The 18,100-nt window shown below is 47.9% G+C and overlaps 1 protein-coding gene and 1 long non-coding RNA gene across 6 annotated transcripts; one reads left to right on the top strand and one right to left on the bottom strand.

Moving 5' to 3' along the window:
• Nucleotides 1-4,358: 4,358 nt before the first annotated feature.
• LOC148221015 (uncharacterized) lies at nt 4,359-10,592 on the top strand. Of its 3 annotated transcripts, none has more exons than XR_015808662.1 (3): nt 4,359-6,322; nt 8,320-8,474; nt 10,048-10,592. It is a non-coding gene; the product is annotated as an uncharacterized LOC148221015 (long non-coding RNA). The 3 variants fall into 3 exon arrangements; XR_015808660.1 differs by having other exon boundaries at nt 4,360-4,821; nt 5,009-8,474; XR_015808661.1 differs by having other exon boundaries at nt 4,360-5,135; nt 5,788-8,474.
• On the bottom strand, nt 8,007-14,540 carry LOC148221014 (islet amyloid polypeptide-like). Of its 3 annotated transcripts, none has more exons than XR_015808658.1 (5): nt 14,357-14,537; nt 11,202-13,695; nt 10,697-10,793; nt 10,424-10,560; nt 8,007-8,445 (listed from the first exon to the last, which is right to left on the bottom strand). XR_015808658.1 is itself a non-coding variant. In XM_088179977.1 (3 exons), the coding sequence occupies exons 1-3, from the start codon at nt 10,774-10,776 to the stop codon at nt 8,274-8,276; spliced, it is 387 nt and encodes a 128-aa protein (XP_088036103.1). In that variant the 5' UTR covers nt 10,777-10,787; the 3' UTR covers nt 8,007-8,273. The 3 variants fall into 3 exon arrangements, 1 of the variants encoding a protein (XP_088036103.1); XR_015808659.1 differs by lacking the exon at nt 8,007-8,445 and adding an exon at nt 8,629-8,732 and having other exon boundaries at nt 14,357-14,540; XM_088179977.1 differs by lacking the exons at nt 11,202-13,695; nt 14,357-14,537 and having other exon boundaries at nt 10,424-10,558; nt 10,697-10,787.
• Between the last annotated feature and the right edge of the window lie 3,560 nt (nt 14,541-18,100).

Below are 18,100 nucleotides of genomic sequence, written 5' to 3'. Positions count from 1 at the left end.
TCGAAGCCTGCCCCGGTACATATCCCGCTCCCATGGATATTTCACCTCCGGCCCTACGGTCCCCCCTCCTATTACGGCCCTTCGTGTCCCCGTTCCATGCGCTGGCACGCGACCCAGACCCACCTTCAACAGCCCGGACCTGTGCCAATCTTGGCGCACGGATCGCCCCGTCTCGATGGCACCCCTATGGCGTCTACCCCGATAACGGCTTCAAACCCGGCACGAGCAACTTCAGAGTCAATAATTTCAGACACCCCTTTTGCCCCAGCCCCTGTGATTTCAGCTCTTTTTCAAACCACAAGCTTTATTCAACTGCCAGCTCTGCTCTTCTGACTTCACCTGAGCCTTTCTCCATCTCTGCAAGAGCAATCTTCTCCACCTTCAATGCACGGCATCTGTGTCTTGGCTCCAGCCCCGCACCAATTCAGCTCCCGCCCCAGAGCCTCGAAGCCTGCCCCCGGTACATATCCCGCTCCCATGGATATTTCACCTCCGGCCCTACGGTCCCCCCTCCTATTACGGCCCTTCGTGTCCCCGTTCCATGCGCTGGCACGCGACCCAGACCCACCTTCAACAGCCCGGACCTGTGCCAATCTTGGCGCACGGATCGCCCCGTCTCGATGGCACCCCTATGGCGTCTACCCCGATAACGGCTTCAAACCCGGCACGAGCAACTTCAGAGTCAATAATTTCAGACACCCCTTTTGCCCCAGCCCCTGTGATTTCAGCTCTTTTTCAAACCACAAGCTTTATTCAACTGCCAGCTCTGCTCTTCTGACTTCACCTGAGCCTTTCTCCATCTCTGCAAGAGCAATCTTCTCCACCTTCAATGCACAGCATCTGTGTCTTGGCTCCAGCCCCGCACCAATTCAGCTCCCGCCCCAGAGCCTCGAAGCCTGCCCCCGGTACATATCCCGCTCCCATGGATATTTCACCTCCGGCCCTACGGTCCCCCCTCCTATTACGGCCCTTCGTGTCCCCGTTCCATGCGCTGGCACGCGACCCAGACCCACCTTCAACAGCCCGGACCTGTGCCAATCTTGGCGCACGGATCGCCCCGTCTCGATGGCACCCCTATGGCGTCTACCCCGATAACGGCTTCAAACCCGGCACGAGCAACTTCAGAGTCAATAATTTCAGACACCCCTTTTGCCCCAGCCCCTGTGATTTCAGCTCTTTTTCAAACCACAAGCTTTATTCAACTGCCAGCTCTGCTCTTCTGACTTCACCTGAGCCTTTCTCCATCTCTGCAAGAGCAATCTTCTCCACCTTCAATGCACAGCATCTGTGTCTTGGCTCCAGCCCCGCACCAATTCAGCTCCCGCCCCAGAGCCTCGAAGCCTGCCCCCGGTACATATCCCGCTCCCATGGATATTTCACCTCCGGCCCTACGGTCCCCCCTCCTATTACGGCCCTTCGTGTCCCCGTTCCATGCGCTGGCACGCGACCCAGACCCACCTTCAACAGCCCGGACCTGTGCCAATCTTGGCGCACGGATCGCCCCGTCTCGATGGCACCCCTATGGCGTCTACCCCGATAACGGCTTCAAACCCGGCACGAGCAACTTCAGAGTCAATAATTTCAGACACCCCTTTTGCCCCAGCCCCTGTGATTTCAGCTCTTTTTCAAACCACAAGCTTTATTCAACTGCCAGCTCTGCTCTTCTGACTTCACCTGAGCCTTTCTCCATCTCTGCAAGAGCAATCTTCTCCACCTTCAATGCACAGCATCTGTGTCTTGGCTCCAGCCCCGCACCAATTCAGCTCCCGCCCCAGAGCCTCGAAGCCTGCCCCCGGTACATATCCCGCTCCCATGGATATTTCACCTCCGGCCCTACGGTCCCCCCTCCTATTACGGCCCTTCGTGTCCCCGTTCCATGCGCTGGCACGCGACCCAGACCCACCTTCAACAGCCCGGACCTGTGCCAATCTTGGCGCACGGATCGCCCCGTCTCGATGGCACCCCTATGGCGTCTACCCCGATAACGGCTTCAAACCCGGCACGAGCAACTTCAGAGTCAATAATTTCAGACACCCCTTTTGCCCCAGCCCCTGTGATTTCAGCTCTTTTTCAAACCACAAGCTTTATTCAACTGCCAGCTCTGCTCTTCTGACTTCACCTGAGCCTTTCTCCATCTCTGCAAGAGCAATCTTCTCCACCTTCAATGCACAGCATCTGTGTCTTGGCTCCAGCCCCGCACCAATTCAGCTCCCGCCCCAGAGCCTCGAAGCCTGCCCCCGGTACATATCCCGCTCCCATGGATATTTCACCTCCGGCCCTACGGTCCCCCCTCCTATTACGGCCCTTCGTGTCCCCGTTCCATGCGCTGGCACGCGACCCAGACCCACCTTCAACAGCCCGGACCTGTGCCAATCTTGGCGCACGGATCGCCCCGTCTCGATGGCACCCCTATGGCGTCTACCCCGATAACGGCTTCAAACCCGGCACGAGCAACTTCAGAGTCAATAATTTCAGACACCCCTTTTGCCCCAGCCCCTGTGATTTCAGCTCTTTTTCAAACCACAAGCTTTATTCAACTGCCAGCTCTGCTCTTCTGACTTCACCTGAGCCTTTCTCCATCTCTGCAAGAGCAATCTTCTCCACCTTCAATGCACAGCATCTGTGTCTTGGCTCCAGCCCCGCACCAATTCACCTCCCGCCCCAGAGCCTCGAAGCCTACGGCGATTTCACCTCTATCCCTTCTAACCCGGCACGAGTGATTTCAGAGTCAATCAGTTCAGACACCCCTTTTAGCCCACCCCCTGTGATTTCAGCTCTTTTTCAAACCACAAGCTTTATTCAACTGCCAGTTCTTCTGCTTCGCTTCTGGATCCACATTGCTCCGGCTGTGCCATGTAATGGTCTTTCTGCTTTCCACGGCAGGATATTTTTTTTACCTCTACCTCTCTGTGGTTTGAGCACCTCCTGAACTCATATTTCAGCCACAATCTGAGAATCCTTACCCCATTAACATCTCTAGACTCCCTTTCATATCCCTTAGTGATTTAATATCCAGCCACACACATACCATCGTGCCTCCATATGCCCTAACACAGCCCCAAAGCAGTTATGTTTTCAAACCTTACCGTATTTCTCCAGCTCTGCTTCCTCAGCTCCAGCCTCTCAGTTTCAGTCTAAGAAAGAAGAAAACGCGATTAAATCATATAAAGCTTAGAGATAAGAAAAACATAAAAAAGCACCTTTATTCCCAATACTTGAAACCATATAAATTGCCTCACTGGAGTCCCCCAGACCCAGTAGCCGCCCCCCCTACACGCCACGCCGGGCCCCAGCCGCTCCGCCCGGCCCTGCCGCCCCCCCCCCCCCCCCCGCGCCGCCCGGCCCGGCCCTGCCGTCCCCCCCCCCCCCCCGCGCCGCCCGGCCCGGCCCTGCCGTCCCCCCCCCCCCCCCGCGCCGCCCGGCCCGGCCCTGCCGCCCCCCCCCCCCTCGCGCCGCCCGGCCCGGCCCTGCCGCCACCGCCCCCCCGCGCCGCCCGGCCCGGCCCTGCCGCCACCGCCCCCCCGCGCCGCCCGGCCCGGCCCCGCCACCTCCCCCTGGGCCCCGCCCCCCCCACCACCACGCCCCGCAGCTCCGCTCGGGCCTGCCCGCCGACCCACCCCGGGCCCCGCGCCGCGCCGGCCGGGCCCCGGCGCCACCCCTAACCGCCGCCCGCCCCCCTCAGATCCCGCCCTTACCTCTTCCGCCGCCGCCTCCGCAGTGCCCCGACCCTGCGAAATACACGCTATTTATGGCCAGGCCAGCCAATCAGAGCCCGAGGCAGTTCCGGCCCGCCTATCAGAACCCCCCATTCCCGCCACGTTCGGCTCCACCCCCATCAGTGCCGTCACCGTGTCCCCGCCCACTGTCCCCGCCTCCTCCCCACTCTCCGCCCCCGCCGGGCCGCCAGGGACCGCCCCTAACAGTAAATATGGCGGCGCCCGTCCGGTCACGTGATACCGGACAAATATGGCGGCCCGCATGAAGTTCTGCTCGCCGGCGTTATGATCTGCGGGGATGTGCTGTCGAGGTCCCGCGGGGGGGTGGGCCGGCCGGCTGACGCGGCGGTGAGCGGCGGTGTTGCGGACGGGTGACCCGGGGGACGCTCGGGTCCCGCGGGGGGGCGAGACGCCGTGGGGCGTTGACGAGATGATGCCAAGAGGCGGGCCGCGGCGCCGAAGTTCGGGGCGGGAGGGACAGCGACGGCGGAGACGCGACGAAGTCGGGCGGAGGGCGGACCCGGTGCCGCGCGGGGGGGCGTGGGCGGCATCGGGACCGGCATGGCCGCGGCTAGCAGGGGACGCGGCGATACCGACACTGGCACGGGGTCCGGCGCTGCTCTCCTGCTCCGCCGCCAGGCGGCGCTGCGCTGCCGTCCTGCCGGGGCTCTGGTCACGCTCCTGCTAATCAATAATCCTAATCCATAATTTGGGGTTGGTTTTTTTTTGGATCGTGACACTTGGCACAGGAGGGACATTGCCGGCACAGCCCCTCCCCTGCAGAGCCCAGGGAAAAGACGTGGTCGCTGCCTTTTTTCCTTAGGAGCTCTCTGTGCATTTTGTCTTTCACTGTGTGTGACCACCTCCTTTCAAGGGCAAACTCGGCTGTCTTCCTGACTCACAGCTGCTTTTATTGCTAAGTTTTCTTTGAAAGAGACATGAGCAGCTGGAACACCGAGCTTGGATGTTGCTGCTCTGCTGGAGAGAGGGGACTGGGGTGTGGAAGGAGTGAAGAACCCCCCAGGCAGTGTGGCGCTGCAGCTCTTACTCGGACTGAGCCTCGTTTGTGGAAATTGATGCTGTTCTGTGCTTCACTAGAAAACCGGTATTTTTTCTTTCCTTCGGGTTATATTTTACTTGTGCATGAATTCAGCTGTGTAATTGCATTCAAGTGTGCAGCCAGTGTGGCCACCTCTGTTTTCCTTTCATTCCTCGGGCAGTAGCAACTGCAGAACCCTATTCCAGGTGGCAATGATTTCTATATTTCAATAACATATTTGTTCTTGATGCAGCACAGCAAGATAGCAGCCATGAGTTTCTAGAAGGGTGTAGGGGTGAGAGGCTGCAGGGCCGGAAGAGCAGCGGTCATATCAGCAGGAGAAGGCTTTCTTACTTCTATTTGTTGCATATCGGGCATAGGTAAGTGCAATGGGAGTGTTCTGTGGCTGCAACAATAGCCTTTAATGCATTAAAAAGTAAAAGCCTTGTGTAGAAAGTGGGGGGAAACAACAGAGATTTAAAGACTAAAGATTTAAGTGACTAACATAAGTAGATGCAATAAAAGGTTAAACAAGGAATGCTAATGGGTAATACTGAGCGATATATCCTTAGACAAAATATTCCTGCTTTATTTTATGCTTGTGCACTTGGACTTTTTTAGGACTGGCTTTGTATTTAAACATTGCCTGATATGCGGCGTGTGTGACTTCGTTACTTACATGCTAAAAAGCAGAGGTTTAGTATCTTCGGTTTTTTAAGGGGAATAATGCCATGTTTATCACATTGTCTGTATTCTTAATTTTCCTCTTTTGTATTTTTTGTTTGCTTGCATATTCTCTGAAAGGTGGAGGGAAGCCAGATGAATTGAAAAAGAATCCAATCTATCTAAGGCTCGATTCTCAAGTAATATTTACATCCCTGAAGAAGCCTAGAAATACATAGTGGGATTTTTAAAAATGCACAGAAAATTCTGGCCATGCTGTTTGCAGAGCTGATGAAGTAATGCTTAAATGCTTATTAGTAATTAATTCATTATTAAATAAATGTATTTATTTTCTTTTTTCCATTACAGTCCATTCTTTTCCTGGCTCATTTAGCCCTGGACTGTGCTTGTATCCAGCCTTACTATGGCTAGATGCTTCGTCTCTGAGAGGCCAAGTGCAGCAACAGCAGGAGGGAGGGAGCAGAGCTGTCTTCTCAAGGGAGTACGGGCGGGAACAAATCTCACTGAAGGAAGTTTCTCAAGATGCTCTGGCTGATGAATTAACTAACGTAGCTCAGAATGAAAGTTGATTTGGAGTCTGAGGTGCTGGTGGTGTGGGGTTTTTTTACCAAATCTTTTTCTCTTTGATTTTAGTTTGAACGGTTCATACCAAATGCAGATGAGATTCCTGTCAACTAACTCTAGTTATCTTAATTCTAAGTGCTCATTTTCAGCTAATTGTCTAGACACTCTCTATCATCAGCGAAGAAATAGAGGCACTTCAGGCGTGATTAATCCCATCCTAAAATAGGTGTCTAAGCTGGGATGAATTGGAAGTAGTCTTCCTCCACCAAATAGCAGGAGAGCGCTGACAACTGGTTAGACAAAGAGGAGCTAAAGACAGGTGAGATGGTCCCCCTCTTTTCTCTCTTGGTGGTTTCACTGACTTAGGAACCGAGTTAGATTTTTCAGTATTTGTGGAATAGTTTGATTGTGTGAAATAGATGCTGGTATCCAATCCACCAGATTCGAGAGTGTGTGAGGCAGAAAATAATGTACCCAGTTTCACTGGTCCTGTGCATGGACAGCCTGTGCTTTGTTAGTGTTTGTCAAATGGTAGCTGAAAAAACAAAATCTGGTGCATAAAGCGTGGCTCATATTCCGGGCTGGGATCAGCCTAGAGATCAGCAGCTACCCACAGGGAAGGCTCCACTTGGTTACTGCTCTGTACAAACAATCTCGCAGAGACACTTGAAAGCTGTCCTCTCTCTCATTTGTTTTCTGAAATGTTAATAAATGAAATAAATATTCTAAATTAAAAACAAATTAAACGCACAGTGTGTGTGCAGCGTAACTCAAAAGTAACTGGAATGGAAGGCATTTCAAGCTGGCAGAAGTATTAGTTCAATGGCATATAAACGGTTTTCTCAATAAAATTCAGAATTAATATCCATTAGAACTTTAATGAAGGTTGAAACTTCCCTCAATAAAGAGAGTAATTAATAACACTTTTTACAGTAGGAATCCTGTACTTTTTATTCCCATGCATTTTTTTGTGTGTGAAATGATGTGAATATGCCATTTAACATTAAATTAGCAAAAATGTTTCTATTTCGAGGTATACTTTGTAATGGAAACAAACCAACTGAAGGCAGTTATTGAACTTTCATTTGCCTCTCCAGAACTAAGGTTCTGCTGAATGTTTTTCGTAATTGGACAATAATGTTTTTCGGACAACAGTGAACCCTTCACTGAGGAAGTGTGGACAAAACAGCCATTTCTGTGAAATGAAACAGCTCACCTCTATGAAAATTTGCTTAAAATTTAAAGGAACTTAAAGGTTTTTAAGCCTGCCCTGATTCTGGGCTGAGATAGGAGAAAATAATGCCGTCAGATTCTCATTAAGGTCTGCCCATCTCTGAAATATTTCCCCTGGATTTTGGTAGCAATTTAAGTATGCCAGTGGAAAAAATTACTGAGTTTCTATGATGTGTTTTGGTTCTTGAGCTACTCATTGTTTTTTCTCTTCCCTTTGTTACTGTAGTTAAGGAAAGGAATACCCAAGGATGGGAGTTTCTCCTAGATTGTATCAGAGCTATCTCTTATTGATATTTATTATACTTACATATATTATTATACTTATTATGCTTACATTTTACTGATATCATCTTAACATAAGAACTGCAAATCCTTAAAATCCCCTGCTCAGTAGGCACAGAAGTCTGTGCTGCAAGACCACGTTTCCTTGCTTGCTGTATGTTATAGTGGAAACAGGCCAATCAGTTAACTGCATAATTGTCTGATTATGGTGCACAATGCAGCATCTTTTCTCATCTAGTTGTTCCTTCAACTGTACCAGACAAGATGCTGTAGATGTTTAAAAAACAGAAGATTCTTCTGTTTTACTTTCATTAGGACATAACTTTTGCTAGCATTCTGATATTTATTGTTCTTTAATTAAGGCGGTTTCTTTCTCTTACCAGACTGTGACTATAAAGACATACACATCATGGGTTATCTTTTTCATCCTTTTAATAATAATAATAATAATAATAATAATAATAATAATAATAATAATAATAATAACATTGTTGCCATTACTTTTCCATTTATTATCGTGACAGATTTTTACAAAGGATTTTAACAAGCAGATTTCTGGAGTTCTTAATGGGGTTGGAAGAATAGCCTATGCATGTCATTGTACATGCATGGTGGAATGATGAACATAAATCACATACCCCCCCACACACACAGAGAAAACAAGGCACTGGTAAGACTGTACAAGTAATAAATGACCGAGAGGTTGTTGATACAATAAAAACTGAGCTTCTAGTGTCAGCAGCCATCTCCAGAGCCTAAAGCTGTGCGTGGCTCTGGGGCTCTCTGTCCCTCTTTCCATAGGTGTTGGAGCCCACGTTGGTGGGCGGGTAAAGGGCCCCGGCGCTGCCGCTGGAGCGCACCAGGAAATCGGCCAAGCGCTGCGTCACACACGTGGCCGTGTTGCATCTCCTCTTCTCCAGCTGGTGACTGCCAAGGTGAAACAAAGACAGCCAGCAGTAAGTCAAACAATGAGCCATCGAGTGTGCCACTTCTCATAGTCATTTGAGCTCTGCTAATGTGGGAGTTCTTTTAATATGTGCACAAATACAGGAACATTAGAATCTTCCCACCACCTACTTTGTTCCTGAAAAAAATCCTTGTGCTGGGTGCTATTATCAGTTTTAATGATGGAGGTTATTCAAATGCAGAGACATGAACTGTCATATGTCGTTTTTATTGATATCCTGCACAGCAGTTTATGACATTTAGAAGACCTGTAATGATAGTATAGGTGAGACACAAAGTGAAAGCAATGATTAAATGTTTAACTTTCAGCTGAACTTCTAAATCTATTTAGAGCTCTTGCTGATATCATGAGGATTACTAACATAATGATGATCACTAACATTTATTCAGTTCTCATGTTTTCACAGAATTACATCCTGCTCTCACTGAAGTGAGTGGTAATATTCCAGTCCACAGCAAGTGGATTAAACCCAAAGACTCTTTCTCCCATCTGCACCACATATCATGAGAAGTAGCAGGCATTGCCAGCTTCTGCCAACTGCAGAATCACTCAGGAGGGTCTTTTGCTCTGTCTCTCTCCCACTTAGCTCTGACTAAACAGAGGTTTCATCTAAAAAAAAAAACCTGCCACATCTCTTTTGAAACACCAGCAAATTGAAAGTTCTGTTGTGGTGAGAGAAAATCCTTTGCTGAATGATACTTTAAAGAGTGTCCGAGGAAGGATCCGTATCTAGAAATAACATTTTATGATCTGAACCGACAGATCATTTACAGAACTCCACGTAAAACCTATGTAGCACGAGGGGTTTTTTTAAATTGCAATGTAATGGTTAGCTTGGGTTTTCAGACTTGTTTCTTAGATTACTGTGTTCTTCCTTCAAACAGAAATACTTGCTCGCAGAGATTGCCTACTGAGTTGTTGCATATTTTCTTGGACTTCTTCATGCTGATATGGCATGAATTAGATATCACTTTGTGGCTAAAATTTACTGTGAAGAGCAGCTATATCCCAGTTTCAAACTCTGAGCAGTTACCAATGTGTTCCTTTGCTTACTGATTATTAAATCTATCATCTAAAATGTCATATAACCTTTTGAAGTTATTTGTATTGATCTAATAATACAAGAGGAAAGGCAGCTATGAAAGGAATGTCTGTCTTATACAGGTTCTTGATTAGTAGATAGGCAGCAGTTCTTAAGCAATTAATATTTTAAATGTGTAATTGCATTACAAGAAAATTGTTGCATAGGGCTTTATATAACCTCCCATTGACTTTCATGGATATTTCTTTTGGTTTTATTCAAGTCCTTACCACACAAGGTTCAAATAGCAACTGGTTCTCACAGAGGTCCTGAAATTGAATTTATAAATAACAATATATTTCAGACAAGTGAAATTCTCTCAGAATCAATTTCTTCTTTTCCTTCTTCCTATGATTAATATTTAATTATGTGATTTTAAAATTGCTTAATTACTGAAAGCATTTTTACCATAAAATAATTCCATTCCAGTAGAGCTGCAGTATTATTAAGAAGGGTATGTTTTCTTTTCTTTCCCCTCCAGGCTTGGAAATCTGATGAACTTTTTAAAAAGGAAGGCGCTTGCAAAATGCACCTTTCTTCACAAGGTAATGTAGAGTTTGCAGCCTCTTTAATTTAAGAAAGTTTATAATCGTAAAATGATCAAATGATTTGAAACAAAGTCCCTGGATTTCACTTTCGACCCTAAATGCTTTGATCTTTTTGTTACAGAAAAGCTGATCTTTATGCTTATAGGAAAGCTCTGTTTAGTAGAAGGATATTTTAATATCTTTTTTTTTTTTTTTTCCTGAGGGAAAAAAAGCAGAAGCAAAGTCTCTCAAATAGCAGGATATCACTGGAACAAAGTTTGCTTCATGATTCAATCTGATATGGCTGGAAGAAACAAGGAAAATCAATACCTTTTTGTCTTTGCTGCTGGTTGTTCTGGCATTTCCTCACTGAGTCCTGAGAGTGTATTGTGTGACATTACAGGCAACATCCATCCTTGTCTCTTGGAAGTACCATCAGATAGATCATCAGCCAGAGACAGTAATCTCTGAACAACAATAAAACAGTGAGCTTGAATAACTCTATTTTTATATTATTTAAGACATGAAAGCAAAAGCAACTCATGCAATAATCTGAACACCTTTTTCCCTAAAAAGAAATAAACATGATTATTTGTCACTCACCCCTCAATAGGTGTAGCTTCCAAACAGCTCAGAGTGACAGAAAGTGCAATGAAGAAAACTGACAACTTCAGGTTGTGCATCTTCCCTTCCAAACTTTCTGAAAAGAACAGTGATTCAAAACTGAAAGCTAACCCAAATACTCTTCAGCACATCCTATCACCGATGCCCATTCTGTCCTAAATCAAGAGCAATTAGTCTTTTTCACGGGCTAGAGTGAGAAAAATGATCCCTTCAAGTTTAGTGACACAATTCAGTTTCAGAAATATAGCTCTCAGCAGTAAATGCTCATTTTCCATCCAGTAGTTTCAATCCTATCCCTTATCTCTGATTTGCGTTTCCTGACATATCCCAGTCTCAAATTCTGGTCCCCAGTGCAGTTTACTTTAAAGCTGTCTTAGTCTTTTCCTGAAAAAATGCTCTTGATTAATAATAGGGGATATAGTGCTTTTCTAAAGGCGCATCTTTTACACTGCAGGGAAAGTAAGAAAAAAGGCAAAGTATTTACCTTTTTGTGGTCACAGATCTAACTGGAGAAGCCAGCAAGCCCTCTTGGTTAGCAGGAAGTGTGCATGCAACAATTCCACGCTTGCATCTGGCTCTGGAGTATCCTTCTCCCTCTTCCTTTCTGGCAAGTCTCACGACTCTTATATATCCTCGACACCTTTCTCAGCTCTGACATCAGGCAGCACAGAGAGACTGTCGTTAATTCCAATCCCTACAGACAGAAAGTGCCCCAGAGAGGAGCAGAGGCAGGTGGGTCATTATTGCACTAGTACATCAGTAAATATTCTCCTGCTGTATGCAGAATGCCCTCGTGAAGGTACTGCAAGAGCATATTGCACATCAGAAATGTAGCCTCAATTTTACAGCTCTGATAAGCTGCTGTGGTTATATTCCCTGTGGGTGTTTTCGTGGGCTAAATAAGGTAACAAAAGTCACAAAGAAAGCCAGAGCAAATGAAACGCCAGGCCACTGGTAATTGAAATACAAGAAAACATGTCTCAGAAAAGATGGAAAAGTTAAAGTTGTGGAGGTTTGCTGTACAATATAGATAGAAAGCAAAGGTATCTGAAGGGATAAAAGCTGTATGATGAATAAGAAAAGAGTGAAAGTTATTTAAATTGACAGATAGAGTTCTCATTCAGGGTAACACAGTAGAAATCATGCACATTTTTCAGTCAAGTTTAAATGTCAATGAAAATTCTGTCGCTATGAATGTAAAATCTCATATTTTAAAAACCAGGTGGATTTGTCATGAGTGAAAATTGAGTCAATTAATGCTTTTCAGAAGGCAAAGACTAGGATTAAAAAGCCAGGAAATGTCAGAAAAGCCAGAAAACGTGCAAATTTATTTCTCTAGTATGCATAAAGTATGGTTGAGGGAAAAATGTACAGCTTTTAATAGACTAAATCCAGTGTTGACGAAATATCTAATTGCAGATTTCCAAGGATACAGATTAGAACCATTTACCTCTGATTTCAGTGGAAATTAGGCAAATCACTTCCCCCTCCCTCTCCCCCCCCCAGAAGTGTGAGAGCTGGAATCCTTCTGCAGTCGACTTAATTTTCTTTTCCTCCTCTCTTTTAGGACAGGAAGAATCACGACTCTCCTGCCATCTTTGCCAAGAGCTGTGGTGTTTGATCAGCCAAAGCCCAGAGGCTTCAGCACCAGAGGTCTGAGCCTGGAGGGCTCCTGGTGCTGCCCGTGCTGTGGGCTATGTCAGAGGATGCAGGGTTCCTCTTTGCCTCCCTGCTGGGATTAACTGCCATGGGAATGTGGGATCTGGGTGAAACTCCAGCTCTCCTGGTGTTCAGGGGAGCAAGGTCTGAGGGACTCCTCTCTGGGGATGTGCGGTGAAGGACTGAATAGTGTGGAAGGAGAGTATTTATAAACTGTATCACTGTTTCTCCCAAAATTGGGGTGGAGCACTGATGGGGGTGGTTGGGTTTGGTCTGGGCCGGCTATTCTTTGTGCAATTTTTAAATTCTCTTGTATGATTTACTGTCCGGTATCTTTCTAACAAAAGCTGACATAAATTTAGATTAAGGATTAGAACTTGGGTCCATTCATTGCAAACATTTGACAAGGCTGGAGGACTGGGGTGGTGACTGCTCTCAGGAAAGGTTACTTATTAATACTGTGTCAGATTTCCCGCAGTGACTGTCAGGCCTGCATGGCTGTGAGTTCGTGCTCTTCTCACTGGGGAAATAAGTTCAGCAAAATTAGAAATGTTAGAAAAATCCAGCCAAAAATTCCACCTCTGTACCCCCTAAGTTTTCCCAGTTTTTCCCAGCTAGGAGCTGCACAGAAGTCAGGCAGGGGAAGTGACAACAGGGAACAGCTGAAAAATTCAAAGGCACAAAGAGGAAAGGGGAAAGGTTTCAGAAAACAATTCTATGGTCTAAGAATAATTTCTGATTCCCTACTGAGAAGAACACGAACTCACAGCCATTCAGGCCTGACAGTCCCCTGCAGTGAGAGCTCAGCACACATCCACAGAGGCAAGTCCAGCATCTTAAATGAAAAAATAAAAATAAAAACCAGAAGAAAAAGGTGATTTCTTTTGCTTCAGAGTTATTTCAAGTTCTTAAAGCCCAAGCAACATTTGCTCTTGATTTTGGTTGGGTGAATCATGAGCAGTGGGCACGGGTCATGCCATTCATTGAGCAGAAAACCCGGGGTCATTTAGAGGGGACACAAGAACTGTTTGTGTAGCGACCTCGGGCTGCAGAGGGGCAGGAGAAAGGCCAAGGGAGCTCCCCGGGGCCACCAGGGCCTGTGGGGAACAGAATGAACGCTTGGATGACCAGTGGAGGTGAGGAGTGGATCTGAGTTCATCTACAGGGAAATAAGGAGGGGATACTCTGGAATGAAAAGCTGAGGTGATGAGTTCACCCACCTGGGCACCAGTTGTGTTTGCACAAAGTGGGAACAGAGGTGAAGGTCAATCCAAAGTCGATCCTGCTTGACCTCTGAATTCCAGGATAAGTTTTACAAGCTGCCAAATGAGGGAGTAAAAATACACAAAAATGAAACTGAGAGCATTCATGAGGTTCCTGGGAGTCCATTACACTGTTGTCATAGAATTCTTAATGAGTTTTGAGCTTTTAATGACAACAATTCAGTACTTTCTTTGGATTAATCACTGTGTAGGATTTGGGGTTTATCTGGATTTTAAAGGCGTCGTGGTGGCCCTGACACTGCTCAGGAGCTGGTAGGAAAAGCAGGGTCAGAGCTCCTGGCAGGCACAGGGTGTTTTTCCCAGAGTGGATTGGGGAGGAATTGTTTGGGACTTGGTTTGTCCCTCTGGGTGATGCCAGTTGCTGTGATTTGTGTAATTCCATACATTTAACTCCCAATACTTCCCAGCCCAGGAGCTTGAGCTGACAGGGCAGCACACAGATTGTTCTCTGTGCTGTGCCCCGATTTGGGGTTCGCTGTCAGCTTTGCTAGCTCCCGTGAATTATGCCCATAGCCCCGAATTCCCTGCTCAATTCCCTCTGCCATAACCTCACAGCGCCTCATGGAGTGGGGATATACTGTGGCAGGAAGCTCAGCAGCATCGGCACAGGGACAGGTGTATATTCCAAAGAATTTGCTGTTTCAAACCCTCATTCCCCAGCCCCGCCGATGTCCCTGGGGGCACTTGACAGAGTTACCTGGATTTCAGCTGATTTCACCCCCCCGAGCTCGGGCTCCAGGTGATCTTTTCAAGCAGGAGAAGGCAGGGGCCGGAGGCGCTCGTGGCCCGTGCCGAGGCAGTCCCTGGGGCCACGAGAGGACATGTCTCCCTGCAGAATTTCAGTTCTTTCCAGAGCCTCAGCAGTGACAGAGGACAAAGAGGAAGATGAGGAGGAGGAAGAAGAGGAGGGGAAGCCCAAATCCGTGCTGTGTGCGGAGCTCCGACAGCACGCTGCAGCCCGCAGCTCAGTGTGAGCACGGGGCAGAGGAGGCGATTTCTGGGCATTCAATCACCCTGAGGCGGGCCCGGCACCGCCCCTGCAGCACCGTCCCCAGCACAGCTCGGTACCGCTCCGGGATCACCCGGCCCCGCCCCCGGTGCCGCCCGGGACCACTGGGGACCGCCCCTAAAGCACCGCCCCGGCCCCGCCCGGTCCCGTCCCCGGGACCTCCGTGCCCCGCCTCGCCAAGCCCCGGCTCCGCCCCGAGCCTGCCCGGGCTGCGCCGGCACCATCGCTGGCGGCCCCGCCCCTCTTCCCCGGGCCGAAGCGGGCTGAAGGAGATGTCCGCACGATTGGAAACGCCGCCGAAAATCGCACCCGTGGGATCGGTGTCGGCGTCGTGCGCAGGCATCCCACTAGAGCGAGCGGGCTCCTTGCTGTGCCACCCTCCTTTTGCAGCCAGAGTTAGAAGGTCGGGGGCGCGACACCCGAGCCGCCATCTTGGGAGAGGCAGGCGCGCAGTACCGCGCTCGGCCCACAAGGTGGCGCTTGGGAGACAGGCAAGGGATGGAATCAAGGAGTGTCCCAATCCTTGAGGAAATCCCCCGGAATGAACGCCCCAAAAAACCCCGACCAGAACTGACAAACCTCCTGCCTCTGTATGAGTGCAAAGGGTGTGCAAGGAGTGTGCAAATAGTGTGCATTAGCAATCGATCGGCAGGCATGAGCAATCGATCGCCGATCTAATCGATCGGCAGGCATTGGCAATCGTTCGCCGATCTAATCGATCGGCAGGCGCGATCAATCGATCGCCGATCTAATCGATCGGCAGGCGCGATCAATCGATCGCCGATCTAATCGATCCGCAGGCATTGGCAATCGATCGCCGAGCTAATCGATCGGCAGGCATTAGCAATCGATCGCCGATCTAATCGATCGGCAGGCATTGGCAATCGATCGCCGATCGAATCGATCGGCAGGCATTAGCAATCGATCGCCGATCTAATCGATCGGCAGGCGCGATCAATCGATCGCCGAACTAATCGATCGGCAGGCATTAGCAATCGAACGCCGATCTAATCGATCGGCAGGCGCGATCAATCGATCGCCGATCTAATCGGTCGGCAGGCATTAGCAATCGAGCGCCGATCTAATCGATCGGCAGGCGCGATCAATCGATCGCCGATCTAATCGATCGGCAGGCGCGATCAATCGATCGCCGATCTAATCGATCGGCAGGCGCGATCAATCGATCGCCGATCTAATCGATCGGCAGGCATTAGCAATCGATCGCCGATCTAATCGATCGGCAGGCGCGATCAATCGATCGCCGATCTAATCGATCGGCAGGCATTAGCAATCGAACGCCGATATAATCGATCGGTAGTCGTGATCAATCGATCGCCGATCTAATCCATTGGCACGCATTAGCTATCGATCGCCGATCTGATTTTTCCCGCCATTTTTCATGGATTTTTTCCCCCATTTCTTACTGATTTTTCCCCAATTTTTCATGCATTTTTTCCCGCAATTTTCGTGGATTTTTTCCCATATTTTCCCCATTTCTCACTGATTTTTTTCCCCCATTTCTCAATGATTTGTTTCCCCAATTTATCAAAGATTTTTTTTCCCCATTTCACCATGATGTTTCCCCCATTTCTCACTGATTTTTTCCCCCATTTCTCACTGATTTTTTCCCCCCATTTTTCCATGGATATTTCCCGATTTTCCCCCCCATTGCTCACTGATTTTTGCCCCCATTTCTCTCTGAATTTTCCCCCCATTTTCCATTCATTTTTCCCCCCATTAATCACTGATTTTTTTCCCCATTTATCACTGATATTTGCCCCCATTTCTCTCTGAATTTTTCCTTCCATTTTTCATGCATTTTTCCGCCCATTAATCACTGATTTTCTCCCCATTTATCACTGATTATTGCCCCCATTTTTCACTTATTTTTTCCCCACAGCATCGGCCACCACAGCACGAGCGACAACAGCTCGCTCTGTTCCCGCCATTGCCCATGGATTGTTTCCCTGTTTTCCATGGATTTTTTCCCCATTTCTCACTGATTCCCCCCCCCCCCCCCCATTTCTCACTGAATATTCCCCCATTTTTCATCGACTTTTCCCCCATTTCTCACTGATTTTTTCCCCATTTCTCAATTATTTTTTCCCCCACTTTTCCCCGTTTCTCACTGATTTATTCCCCCATTTTTCATGGATTTTTTTTCCCCCATTTCTCACTGATTTTTTTCCCCATTTTTCAAAGATTCCCCCCCCGTTTTTCACTGATTTTTCTCCATTTCTCACTGATTTTCCCACCATTTTTCATGTGGTTTTTTTCCATTTCTCACTGATGTTTTACCCCATTCTTATTACCATTCTCATAGCTCTATTTTATATTTATACATATTCTTATATTTGCATTATTTCTGTTATACACTCGATTTTTCATAGATATTTGCTACTTATATTTCATTATATTTTACATGTATACCAATCTATTTCTATTCTTTATATTTTATTTTTATATTAGCTATAAAAACCGTGCCTCTACCCAAATAAAAAGCATTTAAACATTCCTTTTAGACTATATTTAGCTATTTTTTATGGTTCTGTTTTTCTTCTGTTTTTCATGCATTCTACACCCACCCCTCCCTGTCAATGTTCTGGCACCCAGCATGACCCCCCCCCCCCCCCCCCCCCATGCCCGACTCACCTGCTCCTCCAGCGCAGCCCGGCTCCCTTTCCCAGGGACCTTGGGGTGCCCCAAACCACGTCGGAGCCCCCAGTCTCCACACCCTCCCCCTCCGTAGGGAACGGGAATGGGATGGGGAGCACACAGGACAAGAAAGGAACACAAAAGACACACTGGACAGAGAGAAGAAAAGGGCTGGAAGCTGGATATGAGGATGAAAGTGGAGCAGCAACAAACCTCAGGACTCTTGACTAGAGAGTGTGGCTGCTGAACGTCTCAAAAAAAACCCCCAGCTCCAACACAACATGCTGTGCTCACGGCTCGGCCTGGGACTCATCAGTGAACATCTCTCTCTTGCCAGGGCCATAAAGCCCCCGAGAAAACACGAGGTGAGGTTGATGTGCTCCGGCTTTGCTCCTGCTCAGCCCTAACCCCAGCCCCTGCTGCCAGTGAGCACCCTGATCTCTGAACCTCTTCTCAGCTTGTTTGTACGCTTCCAAATTCCTTCCTCTTTCTTCAAGCTTCATCTGTTTCCTGGCATTGGGAGAATGACAAGTGTTTAGCACAGCGCAATGAATACAACAGTCTCATTTTCAGAAGACACAACTGAACGAGAACCGACAGCAGCACTGCTTCGAGACAATCTGGGCACACGTTTCCCTTCCAGCAATCTGAGTGTTCTTTTGTGTCACGCCTGAAATTCTGAAAATGGTTTTTTGAGAAAAATTATCCATAACTAGAAAACAATCCAACCAAATAAATAGAACCCCTAGGATATAATAACAGCCCATATACTACAAC

Source organism: Sturnus vulgaris, chromosome 28 (genome assembly GCF_052056855.1).
Source record: "Sturnus vulgaris isolate bStuVul1 chromosome 28, bStuVul1.hap1, whole genome shotgun sequence".
Classification (NCBI taxonomy): Eukaryota; Metazoa; Chordata; class Aves; order Passeriformes; family Sturnidae; genus Sturnus; species Sturnus vulgaris.
The sequence above is the reverse complement of the archived record's forward strand: the minus strand, read 5'-3'. Positions and strand labels throughout refer to the sequence as shown.

Excerpts from the sequence above, each read along its gene's own strand:
- LOC148221014 (XM_088179977.1), bottom strand. The coding sequence starts at position 10,776 with ATGCACAACCTGAAGTTGTCAGTTTTCTTCATTGCACTTTCTGTCACT. Across the intron at positions 10,559-10,696 it reads GAAGCTACACCTATTGAGGG|ATTACTGTCTCTGGCTGATG; the intron begins GTGAGTGACAAA and ends TGTTGTTCAGAG. Across the intron at positions 8,446-10,423 it reads CCAGCAGCAAAGACAAAAAG|TCACCAGCTGGAGAAGAGGA; the intron begins GTATTGATTTTC and ends TCACCTTGGCAG.